The 25,780-nt window shown below is 37.0% G+C and overlaps 2 protein-coding genes and 1 long non-coding RNA gene across 3 annotated transcripts in view; all 3 read right to left on the minus strand.

The window, feature by feature from the left end:
• Window positions 1–2,794: 2,794 nt before the first annotated feature.
• LOC147866123 (short-chain dehydrogenase TIC 32, chloroplastic-like) lies at window positions 2,795–11,253 on the minus strand. Its single transcript, XM_087316497.1, has 8 exons — window positions 11,037–11,253; window positions 7,585–7,816; window positions 6,542–6,621; window positions 6,234–6,387; window positions 6,055–6,133; window positions 5,827–5,908; window positions 3,723–3,769; window positions 2,795–3,280 (listed from the first exon to the last, which is right to left on the minus strand). Exons 1-8 carry the CDS (start codon window positions 11,149–11,151, stop codon window positions 3,116–3,118), a joined length of 954 nt encoding a protein of 317 aa, XP_087172623.1. The 5' UTR covers window positions 11,152–11,253; the 3' UTR covers window positions 2,795–3,115.
• Window positions 11,254–11,681: 428 nt separating this feature from the next.
• The window catches only part of LOC147866124 (uncharacterized), a 94,509-nt gene continuing 80,410 nt past the window's right edge, over window positions 11,682–25,780 (minus strand). The window contains exon 2 of the long non-coding RNA XR_015529467.1: window positions 11,682–11,813. This is a non-coding gene — a long non-coding RNA (uncharacterized LOC147866124). The remainder of the gene's footprint in view (window positions 11,814–25,780) is intronic.
• On the minus strand, window positions 15,933–20,953 carry LOC147866125 (pentatricopeptide repeat-containing protein At2g39620-like). The gene has a single exon (XM_087316496.1). It carries the CDS (start codon window positions 20,809–20,811, stop codon window positions 17,833–17,835), a length of 2,979 nt encoding a protein of 992 aa, XP_087172622.1. The 5' UTR covers window positions 20,812–20,953; the 3' UTR covers window positions 15,933–17,832.

Here is a 25,780-nt window from a genome sequence, read left to right on the forward strand (position 1 = left end):
ACATTAATTAAACCATTGAATTACATAAACATTTAAGGGATAAAAAAAGTTAGCCCAAAAACTTATAAACCTTTAAACCAAACCACTTAATCCTATAAACCGATAAACCCCAATTTCAGAACCAAACCGTTTACTAATAATTAAAACCAAAACCAAAACCAAACCATTTAATTATTTTGGAACTTATAAACCTTTAAACCATGGCTTAATGGTCCCGTTCGGTTTGAGCCGAAACCGGGCGCATTGCTAAAATTTGTCATGATAAAAAAAACACGAATAAAAAGCATCTCATAATTGGCAAATAATGTGAGCCAAGTGGGCCAAAAGAAGAAGAAGAAGAAGAAGAAGTCCTCTGTTTTTGACTGAGTAAAAACAAGAGACATAATGGACAAATAATTGGCAAAAGGAAAGAAGAAGAAAGAAGAAGAAGAAGAAGAAGTCCTCTGTTTTTGACTGAGTAAAAACAGAGTCATATGTTTTTCCTGATAAAAAGAAAAACAGGGCTTCTCAGTTAGTACTCACCATATTTAGTTAGGGTTCCCCCCCCCCTCCCCCAATCCAACAAATCTACTCACATCTAAATTAGGGTTTTTCTCCATCGAACCTAGAACTCTCTACAGAAGGTTTCTTGTTTTGTTTTTTGGGCTGCTTCTTCATCCACTCAATACAAGTTAAATTAGGGTTTTTTTTTTGTTTTTGTTTTTGGGCTGCTTCTTCATCCACTCAATACAAAGTTAAATTAGGGTTTTTTTTTTGTTTTTGTTTTTGGGCTGCTTCTTCATCCACTCAATACAAAGTTAAATTAGGGTTTTTTTTTTGTTTTTGTTTTTTGGGCTGCTTCTTCATCCACTCAATACAAGTTAAATTAGGGTTGTTTTTTTGTTTTTGTTTTTTGGGCTGCTTCTTCATCCACTCAATACAAGTTAAATTAGGGTTTTCTGTAAACTTCTAGAATCCTTCCTTTTTTCGGGATTCTGCTTGTTTTATGGACCAGATCCAGACTGTTCTGGCGGAGTGGAAGACGCCATTGATCTTCCTCGCAGTCCAGACCCTTGTCTTCTTCATCTTCTTCTACTTCTCATCGCCCCTCTCCGCACACTCTGCTGATCCACAGCAAGAAGGCGAAGAAGATCAAGCCTATATCTTCAGTTCGGCATACCTGTTCCAATTGTCGCGATCTCGTTCCTTTTCTGTCTTGCAGTCTTTCTCGCCGGCTATGGTGGCTAGGCTGAGGAGATGGGCTCGCAAACAGACCTAAGACAGCAGAAGCGGTTCCAGTATCAGGGCCATATCCTGATGATTTCAGAAACTATACTGTGCATCAGAATTTCACACACTTCTTTTCGAGCTTCCATGATTTCTCATTGCCTTCTTTTTCCCTGGAAGAGACCATCGATTTGGTTTGTGGAGGCCCCATGTCGACCCAAAATCTCAGGAATCATTTGAGCAGTTAACAGAACAAATCTGTTTAATCTGTCGATTCTTTATTATGATTGACGATTTCTTTATTACGATTGAGGCAAAGTTTTATCTCTGTACAAAAAAAAGTAACTCAGCGAAAAATCAAGCACTAATCAAATTCTAATTCGAGGAAGAATGTCAAGATACAATTGTTCATTAAAATCTGTCATTTCTTTCTACAGACGTTATTAAGCTTTCTCAATTTGTTTCAAGGGTTTTCTAAGCTTTTTCATTGATTTTTTAAGTACACAAGCAAACTGTTGGATACTACATGTTAAATGAATGCAATAACGCTCTTAATCATATATATCATTCAAATGAACGTAATTTATCAAGAAAATGTATTGACACTCTTCATTTCTAGCAGAATGTTTCATGCTTAACTATATATCCCCATCAGATATTTGAACACAACATTAACTAGATATACCCCTAAATCATTCAAAAACAAGAATACAAAACCACAGCTGCTGATCCATGTGGAGCTTGACTTTTTCGAAAAGAGAGGTAACAATCGGCAATGGAACCGTGAAACTGCAGTTTAACGGTTTCAACGGTTCGGTTCGGTTTGAACAGTCAAAACCCACGATTTAAACGGTTTAACGGTATTTTTTTTTAATTTTAAAATTCTAAAAAATTTCTAAAAAATTTAAAAAATTGTTTTTAAACTATCTTTTCATTTTTAGACCTTATTCTCACATTTTAGGAACATCTTTAAAATTTTAAAATTTTAAAAAAGTGAAATATTATAAATTTTTAAAAATTAAAAATTTGACCTATGTTGAAAACCGAAACAGAACCACGAAATTACAGTTTTTACGGTTTAATGATTTAACGGTTTGAAAAATGATTACCGGATCAGTTTAACGGTTTCATGGTTCGGTTAAGGTTTCAAAATTTTTAAACGGTTCGGTTTGGACCCTCTCAAACTGATCCGAACCATTGCCGATTGTTAAAGAGAGGTTTAAATAGGTTACTTCTGTATATAATGTAGAACTCAGATGGCTTTGCAAGGATATGCATCTTTGTAATCTTTTCTTTCTTATTTAAGAATTTAAGAAACAGTGAATGCTTATGTTGATGACAGCCCTAAAATTTGGTATAGCAAAAGAGACATACACTACCCATTAAGTAGAATCTCCTCTACAAACACTGGTACTTCCAAAACATACAGGATTTTCTGTCATGCAAACATATTCTTCATTCGAGCAGAAAGAGGTTGGGAATTCTCTAAAACTTCACCAAGACCTCTCCCAAGAGACTCCTCTCTTACACAAACCTTAAATATTATTAACTGTCATCCACATGGAACTATTGAAACCAGCATCAATGATGCATCAAGCTTTTGCATTGAATTGCTATTCTGTAGATTACAAAAGAGAATATAAATTTAATTCCTAAAAAATTCTGGTGATATGAACTTAACTTTGAGATCCATTGTCTCATTGTTGTCCCTTTTCACTTCATGCATTGTCCTTTTCATTTGACTGTCTATGTTTGTCATGCACTCCACCTCTTTCTGCTCGAATGAATTTACTTTTAAGCATTCCTTGTCTTTGTCCACAAAATCCAAACAATAAACAAAACCAGATATGATTACAATAATCATGCATCCCCCTGCTGTGCAAACACAATTATACCAACAGTTCCTGTTCTACTGTTCAGATATTATCTTCTCGCTAAATTCCCACAGGGTCTGTCCAAGCTTCAAGTCCTTGACATAACCACTAGGATTTGATACACTGCAATTGGAAAAATACTTGCCACTAACTCCCTCCAACGCAGGATGAAGAGCCAATAAGCACTGTGTTGATGCACCCTAAATCAATATAAACATATTTTGTTAGTAAGGAACTGCACATAAACAAGCAAACACATTAAATCAAGTTTATCCAAATACATTATTGCAACAAGAAATAATAACCCAACATTCACTAATTGATTATGACATAGATGAAGACCAAACCTACCATCGATGACAGCCTCGACGACATTATTGTATTATATAATATATCATGGTTGTATCCTTGGTCGCACATGGTTCTTATGTGCATGTAGCTCTATAGTCTAGTGGTTAACCTTAGTAGTAGACTACCAGGTGTTGCGTGTGCTCTAGCCAGGTTGGATTTATTTTTATATCTATACAATCTCAATGACTCAACTTAGGCCCCAAGTAAATATTCATAGTTCTCTGTCGTCTCTTTAAAATTACAGAATCCGCACCATTAAATAATAATCAAGATCCATAAAAGATAACCAACCTGAGGAACTGTCTTCCAGATGAATTTTGCAAACAATTTGAAATTATCTGCACAAAATTTGAAAACAAAAATCTTCAATATAATGCACCAATCTCTGCCTCTTAGTCATAGATGCATACTCTCTATTAAGACATAGGAATGACCTTATGAAAATACACGAATTAGATGTGGTTAAACCTTCTGCACCAGCAGAGAAGGCTCTTTTATTTCTCACCTTCCACAAACATTACAATATAACCATCTCTGTTCATAAAGATATTGTACAATATGATACTATGGAATTCAGATTCACTAGATTACACATTGCTTCCAAATATCACATGAGAGCAGATATGGCGTTGCACTAAATAGAGATCTCTGTTCTTGTTTTGGGTAAAAAACACAATCCTATTATTTATGAAAAGAAATTGAGTAAGGTCAAATGGGCCTTGCTTTCCACTCGGGAGCATATATGTATATTGCAGAATCAAGCTAATATGGAGAGTTCCACCAGAGAACGGCAACAACATTGATTGTATCAGCCACCACTTACATCCACGGAAACAAGTATGAGCTTTCTCGCTACTGTACTATCATGACAGGCTTTACTCTCACAACATTGTGAGCTCTAATCCACATAGAACCCAAAAAGTGCCGGCAAGACAGGAAGCCCTGTGTAACTCCAATAGAGGAATGCCGAGCTTTGAAAGTCTATCTGACATCTGTATTCTGCCTGATAATTTCTGATAAAGTTCCATGATCCCTCATTAGAAATCTTGTATTCTAGCCATAGGGACTGCATCAAACAGTTGAGGAGATTCCCAAACGTGCAGTAAATCTGTTTGTTACGGGCTCTACCACCTTCAATGATAGTAAATGGTAAGCTTTGAGGCTCATAAGGTGAAGGTTGTAGGTTCTTAGGACAAATATATGATCCCGAATAGAGGATCTCCTTCTGCACAACACATGAGCTTGGCCAAGAGTGACAAATCATCAAAGCAGAGTCACGAAATTGAGTCTAGGCACATTTGTGGTGGTTCACCAAAGTCTCACGAAAAACGCATCTCTATTGAACATCAGACCAACAGCACTGCAATCATATCTTGAGCTAGTATAAAATCCTCTGTAACCATACCATCATGATCTTGCCCAATCTATCCATACACTCCATCATCCCTGCAGTGAAGAAATTAACAATGGCAGGACAGGGAACAAAGTTACAAATGGATCTGGAAGTCGTGGCTCCTCTGCTACATCATACAAAGTAGTTGCTAGTTTCATACTCCCCCATATATCTGGAGAGATTATAAGTGAATTGAGAGTGTTCCCTCATGAGTTACAAGGGTAAGTCCACTCTCCTGAGGAGTTTGTAGATGTCTTCCATACAACCCTATCTGTTTACCTCTAGGAAGCATACCTCATTACAGTGGTTTGTATTCTGTGAGTTAAACAATTTACTGTTGCTAAAGTCCACTGTAAAGGACTTGATCCACTGCTACACTAATGGGCTGGATGACACCAACAGCACATACATACAAGACACTGATGTGGGAGCTAGAATATAATCTACTGCGCTAGCGCCTGCATATGGAGGGCAAGTAAACCACTACTTAGTGAATGTCTGTCTAGATCATCCAAAGTGGGTTGTCCATGTGTAGACCCCATCAAAAAAAATCCTCATACACGGTGACACTTTCAGCATTTGCTGATCTCTTACTCAAACCCAACTTTGCTGCATCAAGCTCTCACAACATCTCCTCTAAACTATCAAAGAAAGAGGACCAGTGGCCTCTTGCACTAACATTGATGTTTCCAAGCCTCATCACACAATGGGAATATACATTATACAAAGTATAAATGTGTGTTATATCATAAAATACATTCTCAACAGAATTGGTCCTTCCACCATTTCTCTCTAAAACCCGAACATTTAGTCAAGCCCGAATACATTTACATTTCATACACATGTGCACACACATACAAAATATACAAGCGTGTATGAGATGGGAAAAAAAATCATCCTCATCAGAACTGGTCCTTGGCAAATTGTACAGATGCAAATGCAATCGCATGAGATGGAGAAGATGTACCAAACCATTTCTGATGAGCACGATGTTTTACTTACGTAAATATTTGTGATGCCTCTGAAGGTTAGTCATAATGGAACCAGGATGAAGGGCATTGGCAGTTATATTCACGCCTTCCTCCTAAAATCAAACAGCATCAATGTCAGCGTTCAGATTCATATAGCCACATTCTCCAGATCCAGTTCACAATGCCTTAATCAAATATCGAGTTACCATATGCTATTAAGATCGTTTGTGCATTGATAATATTTTCTATTGTGCAATACCTGAAGTCTCCGAGAAAGCTCCACTGCATGCAAAATATTAGCCAGTTTTGATTGACCATAGGCTAACCAAGATATATACCTGAAAAGGGTTATGGATGATTTCTTAACAAGAAGCCATAAATTACTTGGCAAGGTTCAACAAATATTTTTCTACTACAAAGGAGAATAGTATATCAGACCCAGATTCTTCATTGAGGTTGTTAAACCGAATACCCCCACTGTATGAATATTTGTGTGCTAGAGATGATACATTCACAATTCTGCCCTGAATACCAGTTTCCTTGGCAGTTCTTTTCATGTCATCAAGAAGAAGCTTTGTGAGAAGGAAATGACCTGCAATGGCAAAGCCAAAGTTCAATTGGTTGGTTGGCTCAGTATGTCGGGAACCTTAATTTATTAATTTCACTAATTAATGACTGATCAATGTTGGATCTCTTGATTAGGAGATATATTTGTAGTAGATACATGGGAGAACTATAATACAAACCAATGTGATTGGTAGCGAATTGCAGCTCAATGCCATCGGATGATAATTGGTAAGGGCATGCCATAACAGCTGCATTGTTGCTACACATTAAAAGCACATAAAATTACTCCAATATCAAATCAAGCATGAGTAGGTCTGCTTATATTTGAAGTTGTAGAGAAGCTCACAAGACCTGCACTAAAATGTTCAGAGGATGACAAAATGAAAATATATGCATGACTTCATCATTAGCAAATATGTACTGACGCTGATTATATAAAGTTGTACAGAATCTCACGTGACCTACATTAATATGTTCATAGGATGGTGACATATTGAAAGTATATACATTTATATGTCCAATGTAATTAAATGTGTATCAATGAATATGTGAAGTTGTAGGATGGAACATCACATGGCCCATGTTATATTGTTGAAAGGAAAAGTTTGAACATGAAAGTATATCCAATTACACCAAATCAAACATATCTAAATATAATTATATATACCATTCAAATATTACATACATTGATATGTTGAGAGAGCTCCAATTACTCGAAAATCAAACTAAACCTTATCGCGATGATCATTCTAAAACCACTACAGAAAACTAGCTCACAAGTCAATGTATGTAAAAATGTGACATAACTATTTTATTTACATATATACAAGGCAACATCATATGTAAAGTTCAATATGTACCCTACTGCATCCTAACAAAATGGTTTGAATAAGCTTGGAAAATATGCAAAGCTAGCCAAATCTTCAAACAATTAAGCAAAAGAGAATATATTATATGATAGCTTAAGATAATTCTTGATACAGTCCAAATGTGTGATTTGCATGCATGTTTAGAGTCCGTCCAAACTTCAGTTGGATGCAACTTTGCATATATCTATATACACATGTATCTATGTATGTGCACATGCTCGTTGGTATTTTCCTGTGTGTGTTTGTGCAGGTCGCCCAGCATGTGCAGGTGTGCAGATGGGCATGTAGAATTGCATGAGCATGTGTCTAGAGAGCTAGAGAGAGAAGAGAAAAAAAGTTCTCACATGACCTACATTAAAATGTTGAGAGGAAGATTGAGAGATTTGAACTCGTAGGCAAAGTTTCGAACTGACGACATCGAGCTGAGGTCCACTTGAAGAACATGTAGGCGCGCATCTCCAATCTCCTTGAGGATCTCATCCTTAACCGCTTGCCCAGAGGAGATTGACCTTACAGCCATCACAACCTGAGCACCTTGCAAAGCTAGTACTCGTGCTGTTTCTGCTCCCAATCCACTACCCGCACCTTATATACAATGTAAATACTAACACAAATAAATAAGCAAAACAAATCTCTTTATGTCCCTATATATATCATTGTACTTTGATTATAACATAGTTACTTGGTGTTCTAGGTACAATTTAGTTTAGTTTTGTATTCTACCGGACATTTTTATAAGACTCGCATGGAAGTTATTATTGTTCCTTTTCTTTGTCTAATGCACAAATGACCATATCTCTTTCCTTCTCGGCAACCATTGACCCAACCACCAAAAGACAACACCAAACATGTGATAAGACTTGAGAAGATAGATGGACGTTTAATGAACCTTGAGAAAACACTTTGTAATTTGATGAATTCAAATGGAAATTGATGTAAACAAATCTGGATTGGCGGAGGTAGCTAAAAACTAGGTGCAAAAACAAGAATCAAACTTGTCCGGACTACAATTGAAAAAGAGTGGATGAGGCATGCAAGACGCCTCAATGAACGAGTCAGGGATATCCCCAAGTCACTAAATGCCACCTCAGCCAAGAAGGAAAGACAATTTGTACCAAGCTCGAGTGAGAAAAAGCATTGGATTCACCAAATCTTGGAGACTCAGAAACAACCCCACTAAAAAGTTTGAGCACTAATATCACAATTTCCAAAAGAAGTAGGAAGAATTGTCATCCTTAAAAAGAGAGTGATGTGTATGAGGCTTGGATGGTTCCCTTATCTTCCTTAAGGACAACCGAGCGGAGATTCAAATTGACCATAGAAAACAATATATGCCACAGATCATATAAGCATGCAAGGAATTCATTAAGGCTGTTTGTTGGGAATGTCTAGTCAGTATCATCAGCAAGGCCATCCAATAGGAATTCATGGCCTATGATACAACAGAATCTGAGCTACACATTGCAGTTTGGTACTTCAATGAAGGATTTTGGACAGACTTGGGAAGAATGGAAGAGGTCATGATGGGAAGAGACATGCTCCACATTGCAGAGACACACCACAGCCTAGAGAAATATCTACCTCGAGCGGAGAACTTTCAAATGGTGCTCTGCATACAAGCAAACTACTAGACAAACTATATCACGCGCATCAGGCAGGATAGCACTTCTCTTCTGATGAACCTTGAATCCACACATACAGATAGTGAAATGGTATGCAAAGGCAAGATGCAAGTTGATCAATTTGTGTGCTACATTACTTCTGCCCTCGGGGAACCACATGTCCCAAGGTAAAACAACAAAAATCAAGGAGTCAAGAAACTGAATGTCTCTCCCTTATCCTACCCAAGAGGGTTATGTAATGCTCAAGTCTACATGAAGTATTCCTCACGATAGAATTTACCGTCAGATTGCAAAATAGACAGTATGATAGCTATGATGTGGAAGTCCCAGAGATGATGCAGCCGATATTTTTGGAGGACTCAAGGACATATAGGACCAAATAACATAGGATATGGAAAACCTCAATTTAGAGTTAGGGTCTCAACATCACCTAGTCATCCACAACTGGATAAACACACATTCTAGTGACCTTATATATTTCCCACTCACTCAGAGGAAGTGGGTGCGAACCTCATACAATGTTAAGAAGTCCATCCACTGCCTTCAACATGGATGAGTGTCTTGACCACACAGGACTACAAGACTAACACCTCATATACGAGTTAAGCACTGTTTCCACTATCCTTGCACGCATGTTCAATAGGGCGTTGGTAGAGTGTCGGCCCATCACATGGACCATGCACACGATTGTGCCTATCCATAATTTAGAAGAGCCCCTCCAACCAGGAAACTATCAAAGCATGATGATTGACCATACACAGGCCAAAATTGTATGGCATAGTGGATGATACAGAACTCAAGGCTTACAATCAGGAGGTCAAAGAGATACAAACCCCCTGCCAAGTGGCATTTCAAAGAGCCTTCTCTATCACCAAGCACGTCCTTGCATTACATTGCTTGGTGAACAAAACAAAAGCGTAAAAGAAGCAATTGTATGGATGTTTTGTACATTTCCAGAAGGCATTTGATCTTGTACCCAGGCAACGTCTCCTATAAAAACTCCGTACAAACAAAATTGCAACTGACATGATGTGGGCAATATATGCAATTTATGAGCAAGTATTGGGAAGAGTTAGGTGTCCAGCAGACCTATCAGAGGTAATCACAATCACCATTGGTTTGATGCAAGGATGTCTACTCTCACGTACCCTCTTTGGCAAGGTAGCAAACTACATCACGCAAGGAGTTGGCAACTAAATCAATATTTTAGGTAGCCCCTCTTCATATTCTTCTTTGTGCTACTGCATAATCTTGTTCTCTGAATCTCATACAGGTTCCACAACATCATCTCAATGCCATTGATGGTCTTTGATGAGAAAAAACGTTTACCATGAACCACGGAAAGACCATTTCCATTATCTTCCATACATCTGTGCCAACTTGCCAAAAAGCTATCTTCATCCCATCAAGAGTTCCTATGAATTCCTATGAATATCTAGGATTTACATTTACAAAGTTTCTCTATCATCCAAGAATAGGAGTTTCTCTATGATCCAAGCCACCAAAGATCCACTCACTTAAGGATATGCACCTCTAACCATGCTAGAACGATAATGACACCAACATACTTTGAAGATCCCAGTACCAAAGTATGGTTATTCAACTCCATGATCACCCCAGTCCTCATGTACAATGAGGTCATAAAAGATGAGGTGAAGTGCATGGCTCGAGAGTTGTGTGCCAAATGCTACAGGACATATAATGTATGCAATGGTGTGTGTATGAGACTACATTTCACATGCAGATACTGTAGTGATAAATCCATAATTATTGCAGTCAGCATAGACGAATCTAGGAAAGCAACATTTGGAATGCAATGATTTGGACTTTCAGGTATATTGCAAGAACAATTGATTATGGATTTGTTGTGTGACCAAATTTTAACTTTGAGTAATGTAGTTGCAAATGTTGATTCTAATTATGAGGGAGATCTAGATAATAGAAAATCAATAGCTGGCTATGATCCAAATTGGGTGGAGCATTGATTTCATTGAAGCATTTCCTACAATCTATAATTTCATTGTTTAGTTCTGAGGCTGAGTATAATGGTAGCCGCCGAAGCAAGAACAGAAGAAGGGACTTGGTTTTAGGCAAGAAAGTATTCAGTTGTAATGTAACAGTGAAAGTAACTATAAATTTTGTCAAAAATAAAGCATTTCATGCGAGGTGAAGGATACCCCCACCTGTGACAATGGCGGTGAGGTTGGAAGCATCAATGCCACGGCTGACCTCCTCTGCAGTGGACGAAGAAGAGAATCCATAGCCGTTGTCGTTGGGTCGCCAGAAAAACCAGGCCATGGCCGTTCTGCTAGATTGGATTCGATTTGGATTCACGGAAAGAAGGGACAGGGGATGGGAAATGCAGAGATTATATCGATACAGAAAACAGGGGAATGGGAAATGCAGAGGATTATATGGATACAGGCATGCACGCATACATCTTTCCTAATACCTATACATACATACATTTACATACATACATACATTATGATACATACATACATACATGTATAAATTTATGTATGTATGTATGTGTGAGTATGTATGTATGTTTGTTTGTATGTGGTGAGTATGTATGTATGTATGTACATATATACACACATACAAACTTACATACATTTATGTATGTATAAATTTATGTATGTATGTATGTATGTATGTATGTATGTATGTATGTAAATGTACGTATGTATGTGTGTGTGTGTGTATGTGTGTGTGTGTGTGTGTGTGATTATGCATGTGTATGTATGTATGTATGTATGTGTGTGTGTGTGTGTGTGTGTGAGTATGTATGTATGTATGTATGTATGTATGTATGTATGTATGTATGTATGTATGTATGTGTGTGTGTATGTGCATGTGTGTGTGTGTGTATGTGTGTGTGTGTGTGTGTGTGTGTGTGTGTGTGTGTGTGTGTGTGTGTGTGTGTGTGTGTGTGTGTGTGTGTGAGTAACTCATGTCTAACTGCTACCAAATCATAAAGAGGGTTGGCAAGCTAATCACAGTTTCTGAGGGTAAAAACATAAAATCGACATCAAAATGTTACACCATAATTCCAAGAAAAAACCTCAATCTTCCAATTACACAAAACATAATACATAAAAACTTCAAGTTACAAAATATATAATCACAAAATGTCCAATATCTAACTTTACTTCATGTTCGCAATCGAAGTCCAAAACCTTAAGGATGAAAACTGAGTCCAACGTAAGACACGATCATAGCTCATGTGGGGATGATGGAAAAATGCAACCACAAATTTTGCAGCAATCAACATTCGAGTCCCTTGAGAATGTTTCAATCATTCGAGTATGGTAAATACTAAACACCCTTGAAGTATGGTAAATACCATACTTTTGTATTCATTATTTATTATAAGATAAAAAAAACTTTAAGGTAAGAAAGTTAACGTAAAAAGTATAAAAAAAAAACATGAGAATGTTTTGATAACATACTCATTCGTATGAAAAAGAATGTTTGCCAATGCATTCGAGTATATTACCGTTTACGTACTATGATGCAAACATTGAAGCTTCTCAATCTCACATATTGGCAACCGCATCCTAGCCCGACTTGCACCTCTCTTTAGTCTTCCGGTGTGGGATGTGGAAGTATTTGGGGAGCTTCCAATAATTTATTGTGAGATGTCGATCGTCGCTCCTCTTTTCGCACCAATTTATTGCTTCCAACTTATGGATACTGCTCCTTTGTTAATTGTATTTGGTGCAGCGAAACTATACATCTTTTGCCGCAGATCTGCCATTTGTTGCAGACAAACCTCAAGTGTTGTTCATTCGATGGATCCTAACCCTTGCTTGAGCCATCCAACAGCTTCCTCGGTTAATTGAATTTGAGACTTGCATGATTCCATGTCTCTTTGTTCAAGCTTTGTCTCCACGTCTGTTTCTGGCTCTACCTCTATCTCCACTTCTGTGGTTGTGATATCTCGCATTCACATTTGGGCCACATGATCTATAGTAACGACCCACATAGGGATGGCATATGCCTCTCAATGATCATTCGAATTCTAAGTAAATGCTTTAATTTACTTGCTAGGTCTTGGCAATCACGATATGAGATTGGGAGCGAGACATTATATACCATAGATTGGAATTCAATGGTCATGCTCAATATTTTAAACCAATATCGGGCCTCATCCACAATATGCAATGTGTTGGTATCTAACACATATCTTTATAGTATCTTCTCAGCCTCTTTAAGTCTTGTCCTTTGATCCCTACAATTTGCACGAGGCCCAAACCTACCTCTATCACATATTTCTTGTCATTGCATGTACCATTCTATGACGGTTCCTTTGATGCAAGTGTTGGTTTCACTATCCCCGATCAAGATATGCACTAGATTGGTAATAGATTGGTTTATTCTCCCTCTCAAGGTGGGATACTTGATAAATTGCCAATGTCTCTCTACAATATTGGTAGTGTTAGCATGTCCGTAGTTGAATAATCTACCAAACTTGGGCCATAGTTTCCTCTACACACATGTGAAGCCACACCATCCTCCTTTGATATATTGCTAAACATTGGGTTTGTCCACATACTCTATATTTAACTCCTCACACATCACATTGAACGCCAATTCTGTTATGCAATGCATGAGTTGGCACATCCGTCGATAAATATAGTTTCTCTCGGCAACACTTAGTTTGGGCAACAAGTTTTCCACCCATGATTTTTTTGCATGGAACTGACACAACAAAAAGTGACAATGTGTTTGCGACCGTCGCACATTTGCAACAATCCAAGATTGACGGTCTTGAGCAACCACATTAGATATGGCATTAAATGATGTCCAACATTTATCGATCACTATTGCATTTGGCCTCCCCTTGGGCATCCTTGTGAATATGACTCACAAGCAAGTTTCGAGTTCAATTTGCTCATGGTCTCACCCCTTATCAAAACTTCATATCATGTACCATAATGGGATCCCAATCCCTATGGCATTTAGGGCAACCGTAGCATATAATGGTAGCCTGAATTGGTTTGTTTTAATCGTTGAGTCGATTGCCCAAGAGTTGTTTTGCAGCAACAACTCACACATTTCCAACATCCATTTATCTGTAAGGATCATAATTAAATGGTTGCCTAATGGGAAATCATGGTTCACCAAGCAAGTAGGGTTGGACATGAGCCACTTTTTCCAAGATCTCGGAGTGCATATGCATCTTGCATCATCAATGACCGATCAACATATGACATGAAACTCTCGATTTTTAAGGCATTTGCCATGTTATGAACCTCCTTTGGTATCATAAAAAACCTATAACCATAGATTGACATATTCGCATTCGTGGAGTTTCCCATTCGAATGTAAACGAATGCGAATGCGAATGGGTAGTCAAGTATTCGTTTTACACCCTACCCCCCCCCCAAAAAAATAGGAATAATAAAAGAGGGACTTTGGGGACTTGACACTACTAAATTTTTATAATAAATGTATAGTCGTTTTATTTTTAATAAATAAATAAAATAAAATAAAGGCTCATTAATTTCTCACTTTTTATTTCCTCAAAATTTATGGATATTTTTATCTTGACATTAAAAATGGTACTTCAAACCAATCATATCTTCAAAGTTCATACTAATCATATCTTCAAAGTTCATACTAATCATATCTTCAAAGTTCATACTAATCATATTTGTATAATAAATATAAAAATATTCGTTTTAAAAAAATTAATTAATTAAAATAAGTTTCATAAACTCTCTTAACACTATAATCTATTAATGAATAATTGTTTTTTTGGTGAAATACATTTATTTAAATAAATAAATAATTTTTTATATTTATTTTACAAAACGAATGGTTTTTTAATATTCTTGGGGCCATTTTGTATTCTCGAATATTGAGAATATTGCGCATGGAGAATATCACGAATATCACGCATGTGTCAATCTATGCCTATAACTAACAAGTTCTAGTGGACTAGCCTTGCACTTGTGATATGCCTCTTTATGCATGCTCATTCATGCAAACATGCCTTGCACACTCTAACATCAAATAGCTTTATCTTTGCAACAATTTATGACATTTGGGTGTGTTGGCAAATGGTACACATCTGGTCTACTACCTGATACATGACCACTATTGAAATGGTCATCTGGTCCATCTATTGAAATGGCCATGGTCCCATGGTCATTGTCGTCCTCAGATGTAGTGGAGTATGAAGACGGCATGATCAGAATCATCCTTTGACATTTTGCAAAGATTGAGACAACTTCACTGTTCATCATGACGGCAAGAAGGAAATCTTCCCGCCAAGTACTATATGATTAAACTCAAAATTGATAACTTTCAAATTAGGAAGCTGGTATGTAATTTTCTCAGATTATTGTGTGATTATTCTGTGCTCAATTAGGAAAATGAGTGTGAATATAGGAGTTGGAGTGTTGATCAAGCTATTTATCTGGATGTTAATTTGATCGTTGGAAACCATCATTACAGATAGTTGACCACGATCAGTAGGGCATTTGATTTTAGCTAGCCATTTGAAATTAGTAGGGCGTCTAAAATTAGCTGGGATTAAGTGATTTCAATCTCCAAGATACTACATTTTTTCATACATGTGTGTTGTGCATGATCTATGTCACCCCATTCGTGGTACATATTTACCATATGATTGCCCAAAGCCAAGTGACTTCATTTGGTTTCACAGAGCATTCAACATATGTTGCAATCATATGAATTGGATTTGAGCATGTATTTTAATACCATATGTTGCAAAGCATTTAGTAAAACTTGGTCATCCATTCATATACTACAAATCTTTATGATATACAAAATGTGCCAAAGAGTGTATTCATATACAGAATGGGCCAATTGCAAAATGGCTTATTTATATAAAAAATGTGCAAAAGAGTATATTCATATACATGATCAAGATTATACAAAATGAGGCCTTCATATATATATGAAGGCGTATACAAATTGTTCTCTCTACAAAAGTGGTAGATTCATATACATATGAAGACATATACAAAATGTTCTCTCTACAAAACATACAAAATGTGCCATATACAGAAATTCCCATAGCTATGAAATCGAAAATCTCAAAATCCTTCAAGCCCATTTTGCCATGTTTCTCCAAAAGAGATTTACGTCCTCGCATCCGAACTAGTTCTCTATACCATGTACAAAATGTGCCACTATAAGAACCAACCCATTACTTATAAAAGTTCCGTGCAATCCACATGTCATGCCATACTTACAAAATTGTGTGATTCGAAGCCGTGGATGAACTCCTCCACTAGCATCTGAATGGTCTGCATCACATGATAGCCACAATCCCACCCATTGGGTTGGGTTAGGATATGCACTTGGTGATGTCAACCATTCGTTACGATGCAATGGTCATCATTGCCACTATATATGGTCCATGTGGCCATCTCTGCTAGTCTCTTCAAAGTGCCTATTGCATCATTATTCAGTGGATCACAATAGAGTACCTGGCTGATCACCTTTGTAGCATCGACACATTGTGAATTGTGATGCATCTTCGTCCACAACACCTTTTTCTTTGCACATTATTTTCCTTTGAGAACAAAAAGGTTGTCAACATTGTGAGGTTGTTTTGGTTATGAGGTTTAAAAGTCTTGAGGATTGTGTGGGGATAAATTGTTGAGAGGCCATATGCATAGCTCATACATGTACATGTACTGCATAAAAGTGGTTTGATCCCACTCGTCAATCTTGAGACATTAACTATTGTTCATCATTTGTATCTTACTTTGATCTCCCCTTGTGTTTTTTGTCACCACACATATCAAGCTCTTGGGTTGCACCTGGCTCTCTCACATCTTCCACTTTCACTCCTCTAAATCCAGTCATCCTCACCTCCGATCATCCATCCTATTGTGCCATGCACTTAGTCTTCTCTAGTTTGAACTTGGTTCCAATGTTTTCATAATGTATGTAAGTACAACTCCATGCATGTAAATGTCAAATCAATGTGGCAATTTCATCACTCTTAACTCATTTAATTAGCAATCAATTAATCTATATTCCGCCGGATGAAGCTCAAACCATTAATGTTCATAGTGCGACAAGATGGGTAGTTTCATGCAATACCAACCCCACTTCAAACAACAAATCAATAATGAGTTACAAAACAACTCTTCTTAAGCCAACAATAAAGAGGAATTTATTCCTCAAATGTTGGAAGGTCGATGAATGCATGTGAGAATTCAGTTCCAATTTCCAATGTGATCGCGGATCCTTCTTAAAGTTGGTGAATTCCCTAAACAACATCCTTTCAAGCCAAAGTCTAGGCCAGGTTTCTCAACTAACCTTCTTGGTACAGACTGCTCAAGGTGGAGATAAATCATTGCTTAAATCAACACTTGTCCATCCATCATCATCATTGGTTGCATCATCAGTTAATGGCATCAACAATGTCATCAATTATGTCAATAATCTGGAAAATCCTTGAATATACTTGCATTTTACTTACCAAGTTGCCAATCTCAGCAGATCTAGTAAGCTACAAGCCCACTACATGTCATTACTTATGTCAATAGTCTAGTGGGCTACAATGTCATCACTTCTGTCAATAATCTGGAAGATTCTGAACATCCTTTAGCTTTAACTTCCTAATTTCCCCAGCCCTAGTGCGCTATGAGCCCTTCCCTAAATCTTGTCAATACCAATTTGTGAGGCTCATGTTAGGTATGCCTTCTCTAGTTCTCATTTTGGCATGTTATATTGCATAATTCTTGCCATGGCTGTGAAAAGGCAAGAATGATGACGAGCTTCTTAGAGGATAATGAATCGAGTAGAGATGAGCCGCCATCACCAATCTAATGGCATTCATTAAATACCCACAACTGCATCATCTCTCCTATGAGGAAAACTAAAAGCTTTGATGTTTTTTTTAAGCAAAACATCTTGACACTTCATATAGATAGCTCTATGTTGCGCATTTGTTTAAATTCTCAACAGAAAATGGGTGAGCCATTTCTATTCATATCCATCCATGAACTTGGTGCACCATAAATTGCTTTGAGCAGCATAGTTTATATAAATATTGTTTTCTGCATCTTCTTTTAAGGCAGCAGCAACATAAATATTGGACATCAATACATAAGCTGCACCATTGTTAGGGTCTAGCTGTACTTTTTGTTCAAAGGCAAATCTCCCAAGCTGCACATTGCCCCATTTTTGGCATGCACCCAATAAAGCATCCCAAACTAGGAAGTAATGAGAAGATGGCATTTTCACAATCACTTCCACTGCCTTACCAAAACGTCCAGCACGACCAAATAAATCAACCATACAAGTGTAATGATCTAAATCAGGTATGATACCATATTTTCTATACATAAGTATAAAGCACATTTCCCCCTCATCCACTAGACCTGAATGACTGCATGCATTCATAACACAAAGAAAGTTGACTGCATCCGGGGAGAGTCCCTTAGTTTGCATCCTCTTGAAACAATCCACTGCTTCCTCAACTTGCCCCTTTAGGGCATATCCAGCAATCAATGAATTCCAAGATGCCACATCGTGGACACAAATCTCATCAAACACCTGCTCTGCTTTCTCCATTACACCACATTTTGCATACATATCCACCAAAGTAGTGGTAAGCATGGTATCTTTTTCCAACAGCCCCTTATATAGAATCTCATCATGAATTTGTTTACCCTTGCCAAAAGCCCCTGCACTGCCACAAGCTTTCAAGATGCAGCCAAAGGTGATAGCATCTGGTGGGAGACCTTCAATTTGCATGAGGTTGAAACATTTCAACGCTTCTTCACCTTGCCCTTGTTGGGCATATCCTGCAATGAGTGCATTCCATAAGACTACATCTCGAAGAAAAACCTCATCAAAAACTTGCTCTGCACTTTCCAATGAACCACATTTCACATACATATCCAGTAGGGCAGTGCCAAGAAAAACATCTTTGCCTAGAAATCCCTTATCGAGAATCACATTGTGGATTTCTTTTCCTTTATCAAGGAAACCTGTATTTCCACAAGCTTTTAAGATGCAAATATATGTCACAGAATCTGGTGAGAGGCCCTCGGTTTGTAGTTTTTCGAAATAGCTCAATGCATCCTCACTTCGTCCATGTTGGACATATCCTGCAATAAGAGCATTGCAAGAAACTATGTCTCGACCTGGCAATTCACAAAAAACTTCTTGTGATTTTTCAAAAACACCACATTTTGCATACATATCCACCAAGGCATTGCCAAGTACAACATCTTTTGCAAGCAATCCCTTTCTAAGTATCTCTTCATGGATTACTTTGCCAAAATCAACCAACCCTGTGCTGCCACATGCCTTCAAGACAGAGATGAAGGTGATGCCATCAGGAGAGAGACCCTCATTTCGCATACACCTGAAGCATTCTAGTGCTTCCTTACCTTGCCCCTTCTGAGTATATCCTGTGATAAGTGCATTCCATGAGACTTCATCTCTAATGGGGAGCTCATAAAGTACTCTTTGCGCTTTCTCCAACAAACCACATTTTGCATACATGTCCACCAAAGCATTGCCAAGAATAATATCTTTCTGAAGAAACCCCTTATTCACAATCTCCTCATGAATTTGTTTACACTTATCAGCAGAACCTATGCTTCCACATGCTCTCGCAATGCAAACATAGGTGATGATATCTGGTGTGAAGCCCTCACGTTGCATATAATTGAAACAATTTAGTGCTGCTTCACCATGCCCTTGTTGAGAGTATCCTGCGATGATTGTATTCCACAAGACTAGATTCCGAGCACGGAGTTTTCTAAATACTTGCTCGGCATTTCTCAATGCACCACATTTAGCATACATATCCACCAATGCAGTATCAAGCACTATATCTTCTCCTAGCAACCCATTTCTGACTATATCATCATGAATTTGTTTGCCCTTCATAAGTGCACCAGTGTTAGCACAAGCTTTCAAGATAGAACTGAAGGTAATGGCATCTGGAGAAAGCCCCTTGCTTTTCATTTCTTTGAAACAGTTCAATGCTTCCTCACCCTGTCCGTGTTGTACATAACCCACAATAAGTGCATTCCAAGACACAATGTTGGGGATGACAAGTTCATCAAACACTTCTTTTGCTCTTTCCATTGCACCGAATTTCGCATACATATCTACCAAAGCAGTTCCAAGAACAACATCCCCTCCTAGCAATCCCTTACACATGATCTCATCATGGATTTTCTTTCCTTTCTCAACAGCCTTAATGCTAGCGCATGCTTTTGATACACAGATGAACGTGATGGAGTTTGGCAAAATCCCCTCTCTTTGCATCCGTTCAAAACAGTCCAAAGCTTCTGAACCTTGTCCTTGTTGGGTGTAACCTGTTATGATAGTATTCCAGGAAACCACATTTCTAATGACAAGTTTTTCGAGCATTTTCTCTGCCTTTTTCAACTCGCCACATTTGGCATACATATCAACCAAAGCATTACCAAGTATGATATCTTTTCCCAAAAAACCTTTTTCAACAATCTCATCATAGATTTGATCCCCTTTCACAACATCTCTTATGCTACCACATGCTTTCAATATGCAAACAAAAGTTATAGAATTTGGGGAGATGCCTTCACTTTGCATACATTCGAAGCAATTCAATGCCTCTTTTCCTTGTTTTTGCTTAACATACCCTGAAATTAGTGCATTCCAAGTAGCAACATTTCTCAGATTAAGTCCAGTAAGAACTTCTCGAGACTTACCAAGAGCGCCACACTTTGCATACATACTAACTAATATGCCCCCTACGTGAGGGATTGTTTCAAGTAAACCTTTGTTAACAATATCAACATGTATTCTACTTCCTTTCACCAAATCCTTACTCTCTCCACAAGCTTTGAGAAATCTGACAAGTTGGATGCATTCCTTGACATTATCATGCCTTTCTTTGCTTTCTTTTTCCGCATTTATCGCATTCAGTTTCGGCATCTGCATCATTCCCTTTAATCTCATCAGGGCACCATTTTCTCAAAGAACGTGGTCTTCCTCCTCTTCTTCTTCTTCTCCTCCTCCTTCTTCATCTTCTGCTGCCGCTACTGCGGCTCTACCCTGTTCCATAGCTTCAGAGCTTTGCAGCTAATCCCAAGTGGCTATGCTGTGGGGACATATGATTAAACGATGATTTTTGGGAAATCTCTGGAATACCCCTTAGCTTTTCTTTGGAAAATCTCCAAAAATGCCCCCCTCTCCCCACGAAACCATTTAAACCGAATCATTACAAAAAAAATTCAAGCTCAAGCCAAACGGTTTTAGAGACTTTCAAACCTTTAATCCGTTAAATCATTAAAACCACGGTTTCATGGTTCGGTTTTGGTTTACAAGTTAGGTCAAATTTCAATTTTTGCACATTTTAATTTGAAAATTTGAAAATTTTTCAATATTTCAAAACTTAAATATTTTTCTTAAAATGTTCAAAAACATATATAAGAAAATTATTGAGTGGCAAACCTAAACTGTTAAACCGACAAAGGCTCAAACCAAGCCGAATTGAATCGGTAAAACCCTAAACCAAACCAAACAATTTACAAAAACTTCAACTTGAACCAAACAGAACCGAACCTGTTTTAACCATTAAGTCATAATTTCGTAGTTTGGTTCGGTTCAAACCGAACCGTTGTCAATTGTTAGTTGGGACATCTAGCTTTGCGCTTGTATCTTGGTTTAAAACAAAATGCCAAACAATCACTAATCAAAACATCTGACAACACTTTTTTTATTGCTTTATGGATTGCATGAAGAGTCAATGACTATTGAAGTTACATGTAAAGAAACTATATGAGATTATCAAGTACACATTTTAGAGTGAATGAACGCATCCATCGCAAGGTAGAAAACAAAATGCAATGGAGCAACAAGCACTATCATGAACATGTTTACAAAACCACATGCATATATAATGCCTTAGTCATCATAAGAAGGTCATAATAAGACTTAAACCCAAGACTTTTATTGTGAGTATATATCAAAGCTTTAATCAAAAGATTAACACAAAATATTTATTGCAAAGAACACGAAACGATCAATCTACTTATCGAGGGCATAACTTTTCATAGATAATCTCATAATATTATGAGACACTGTCACCTCGCACAAGCTAATGCATGATCACTAAATGACACGTTTGCATGAATGTGACGTGGCGAGCATGCATGGGCCCAAACATGCTCTATAAGCAATTGCTTTAGTGATTGATGAACCATTCTAGTTCAACGCCCATCTTTGACATATACTTGTAATGTTGTTCTTTTTGTTAATATAAATATATTTTCCTCTTCTTTCTTATTCTCTTAATACTATTCTTATTCTCGACTACACCCCTAACAAGCACCATCCCATGATTCATGTGAAAGTATCCATATTTTTTGAACAATCTCATGATCTCTAATACAAGTTTATAACTTGGGTTATTAAGCAAGCATTGCCATTTCCTACTCATAAAAAAAGGTCATCGAAATCAACTTTTTGATGCGACACTTTATATCCAGAACAATTTCATGGAAAAAAACAATGGGTTTAAACCATAATTGTACATGAGAGTGTATCTGCGATATGTTATGTTTGATCATGGTAAACTTTAAATAGTTTCTAGGATCATAACATGTTTTATATCTCTCAAACAACCTATTTTATACAATAAGACACATACTCAAGAACTTCAATTATTTTGTCCATGTGCATTGTTTTATAATGGTTTTTGGATCATGAGAATTTGTAGATTCTTGCAATTCCACATGGTAACTCATTTCAAGTTGTACAATCTCATAAAACAATGAGAAGGTATGCTTACTAGGGACATTGGTTTGATGGGCCTTGAAAACATCAACCATTAGTATACACTCATGGGCCATGACTCATGGGTTCTCCCAAGATTTTCATAAGGAAGTTTGTAAAGACACAAACTTTTATGCACTAGGAACCTTCAATACTCACTCTATAACTGTCGCATATTCCTTTATATAATGCATGACCCTAACTTCGATTCAATGTGGAAGGTAGTCCCGACATCCAAATTATGACCTCGTTGTAATGCATGAATATAATATCATATGATTGCATATTGAAAGACTATTAAATTTGTAAGTTTATTAACTATAGTGATGTCCTTTGTTTATTTTAATGATGGTGAATGATTGGAATTGTTGTTTTAATTTAATGAAATTTGAATTTGTAGATTATCCTCACATCTACGTGTTTCTAAAGGATCTAGTAACATTTTTTTCATGACAATATATTTTCTCTTTCTTTCCATAAAGCTTTAGTTTTCCTATTTAAGAGTGGCTTTCAATTAGCACATTCAAAGGTTAGGGATCTGAATAATTGAATTATCTCAAACATTAGTACATTACTACCCCTTTGGTGCATGCACGGAAAGGAACCATACCAAATGAAAATCACTATTAGAACAAGTTTATTCACATTATGAATTGTAATAGACGTTGGTCAATCTAGCGCAGGATATGCAAAAGCTTCATAAAAACTACTATATAGTTATGCTTGTAGAGATTTATTCTTACAATTGAAGTTTCATAACCTCGTGATAGGAGTAAACATACAACTGCTCTAGGATATCACTTCCAACTCATTCCCTGATGAGTCTCCACTTACTTCTTTACTTTCCTACAACAAATCTTTGAATCCCACATTAGTTTGTTCCCTTTGTGCATTGCTAAAAGTTGAAGTCACTATAAAATTCTCATTGACGAATTAGGAAGTACAATACATTAGAACACCATATCTCTTAATAGTTGCATTGCTTAGAAAATTCCTCCATGGAGTAATGGTTGGTCCAATTACAATCATCATCACTTTCCATTGTTCAAGTACAATATTTTTTGTTCCTTTTGTACGAAACAACCTTAATAAATAAATAAAAATATTCCAATGTTGAACCTCACCTATATCAAGGCTTGGCTCAACTATGCTATTTTAGTTACCCCTTGTTCTACAATACTCATTCCCATTTGTATTGCTATATATTTTTCCTCCTAAAGTTGTAACAAACACAATTGAAGCTTTGGAGTTCATTTAAGCATAGAACTATGAATTATCCTTGAACATCATCCCAAAACAAAACACGTCTTGATCTCATTAATATCAAACAAATTGTAAAGTGTGTAGAGGCATTTCAAAGAGAACATTGGAGAGAGTGAGGAAAAACATGAATTGTTGTAAACATCAAGGATCATATAGCATATGCAAATACAACAATGATAAGAAATTCTGGTTGCGGAAAGGTTTGTCTCGTGTTTGATGAATAGTGTCGCGTGACTTTAACCGCCACATTGGGCTTTGTATAATAATCTAGTAGGTGCAATGAAGGGCTAAGTTTTTATGGTTTGTTGTGCCCCACTTCTTCGCCATAGATCCTTTTGCTTTAGCTATTGTATCCCACACCCCCTCCCTAGATTAGACAACTCATTGATTATTACCACACTCAACGGAAGTTTTTGTACTCATTTTCCCAACAGAAAATATTCCTAGAAATACAATATCGTTAACCACTATTCTCCCCATGGATTTGTTGCACCCTTGCTTCTATAATATTCCAAGAGTTGCGGGCAAATGAACTTATATCTTACTCTATGTTGATTACATATACGTCTACAAGTACTCATAATGGATACAAATAATCTGTTATATCATCTACAACAAATTGTCTTTCTATGGTGCATTGCGTAACAATGATACTAAAATCAGATACCAAAGTTCCCCTTACCATTATACCATGTTATTAGAAATGCTATATACTCACCCATGTGCAACATTTCAAGCCTTTCATTATTGCTAAGAATGGCCAAGAGAGCAACCATTCCTTGAGTTTCTTTAACAATTACTCGCTTATACTCTAGATGACCTTCCACAATGCCATTTCCTATTGCTTACCCAACCTATTCTTCCATTTGACTCTCACAACTTTGAAAATCCAATGAACATAACATGATGTCCATTTCATCGATTTACTTCTACACAATTTAAAATTACCCTACTCTTTGTGTGTGTGTTTGGTAATTCTAGAGCCTTCTTGAAAGAGTCTTTCCTAGGAAGCTATATTATTATTCAAGGTTGTTGGTTAGGATGCTCACTTAAAAACCAAAATCATTAAGTCTAGGGGAGAAACATCATTGAGAATGTAATAATCATTGCTTTATTATATGTAGATGATATGTTTTTAACAAATATGTAGAATCTTAATATGAGTATTTTAAACTTTCACACATAAAGAAAGTTTCATTTCAATAGCTCCAAAGCAAAGGTTATGCTTTTGACGATTCCCATTAAGGATGCAATGTGGGATTAGTGTATGGAGAACACTTTGCGAGGTGTTGCATGACTTGGGATCACTCATTGCTTCACTAATTTGTGGAGGCTCACACTTCACAATTAATTTTACATATATTGCACCAAACTACACAACCATATTCTCCTATGACGGGGCAAAATGTGGTTTCCCTTACATGCTAGAACCCACCCCATGGTCCACAATCAACATCACTGCTTTAATAATGATTGAATGTGCATTTTATTCAATGTGAGACATGGCCATTAGGCCACCACCAATAAAAAGACTCGTCAACTATGTATACTTTCCCCCAAACAAGGTTATGAGTTTCTACATTACACTTTATTGCAATGCTCTAACTTCAATTGTGTTTGAGTTTGCTTTCTCTACCTACCTATTCAAGCATGACCTATCCCCAAATGAATGTCTCTCTCATTTTGAATTGCAATTTCATCTATAAAATTCTTAAACAATGCTAGATTGCGTACCAACTCCACACACACTACTTGAAAATGTTCCAGTTTGGTACTAATGGTCAAATTCGACATACAAGGACAATGATAATATCTATCTATCTATCTCTCACTCTCAATATCGAGAGTTCTAAGCTAACTTTGATATCCTCATTATCCATCATCGTAG

This window comes from Azolla caroliniana, unplaced genomic scaffold (genome assembly GCF_043228905.1).
Source record: "Azolla caroliniana isolate FFs.n. ecotype wild unplaced genomic scaffold, voAzoCaro1.0.p SCAF_3, whole genome shotgun sequence".
NCBI lineage: Eukaryota > Viridiplantae > Streptophyta > Polypodiopsida > Salviniales > Salviniaceae > Azolla > Azolla caroliniana.

Excerpts from the sequence above, each read along its gene's own strand:
- LOC147866123 (XM_087316497.1), bottom strand. The coding sequence starts at position 11,151 with ATGGCCTGGTTTTTCTGGCGACCCAACGACAACGGCTATGGATTCTCT. Across the intron at positions 6,622-7,584 it reads CTTCCTCTCAACATTTTAAT|CAACAATGCAGCTGTTATGG; the intron begins GTAGGTCATGTG and ends TTTAATGTGTAG. Across the intron at positions 6,388-6,541 it reads ATTCGCTACCAATCACATTG|GTCATTTCCTTCTCACAAAG; the intron begins GTTTGTATTATA and ends TTGCCATTGCAG.
- LOC147866125 (XM_087316496.1), bottom strand. The coding sequence starts at position 20,811 with ATGAGATTAAAGGGAATGATGCAGATGCCGAAACTGAATGCGATAAAT.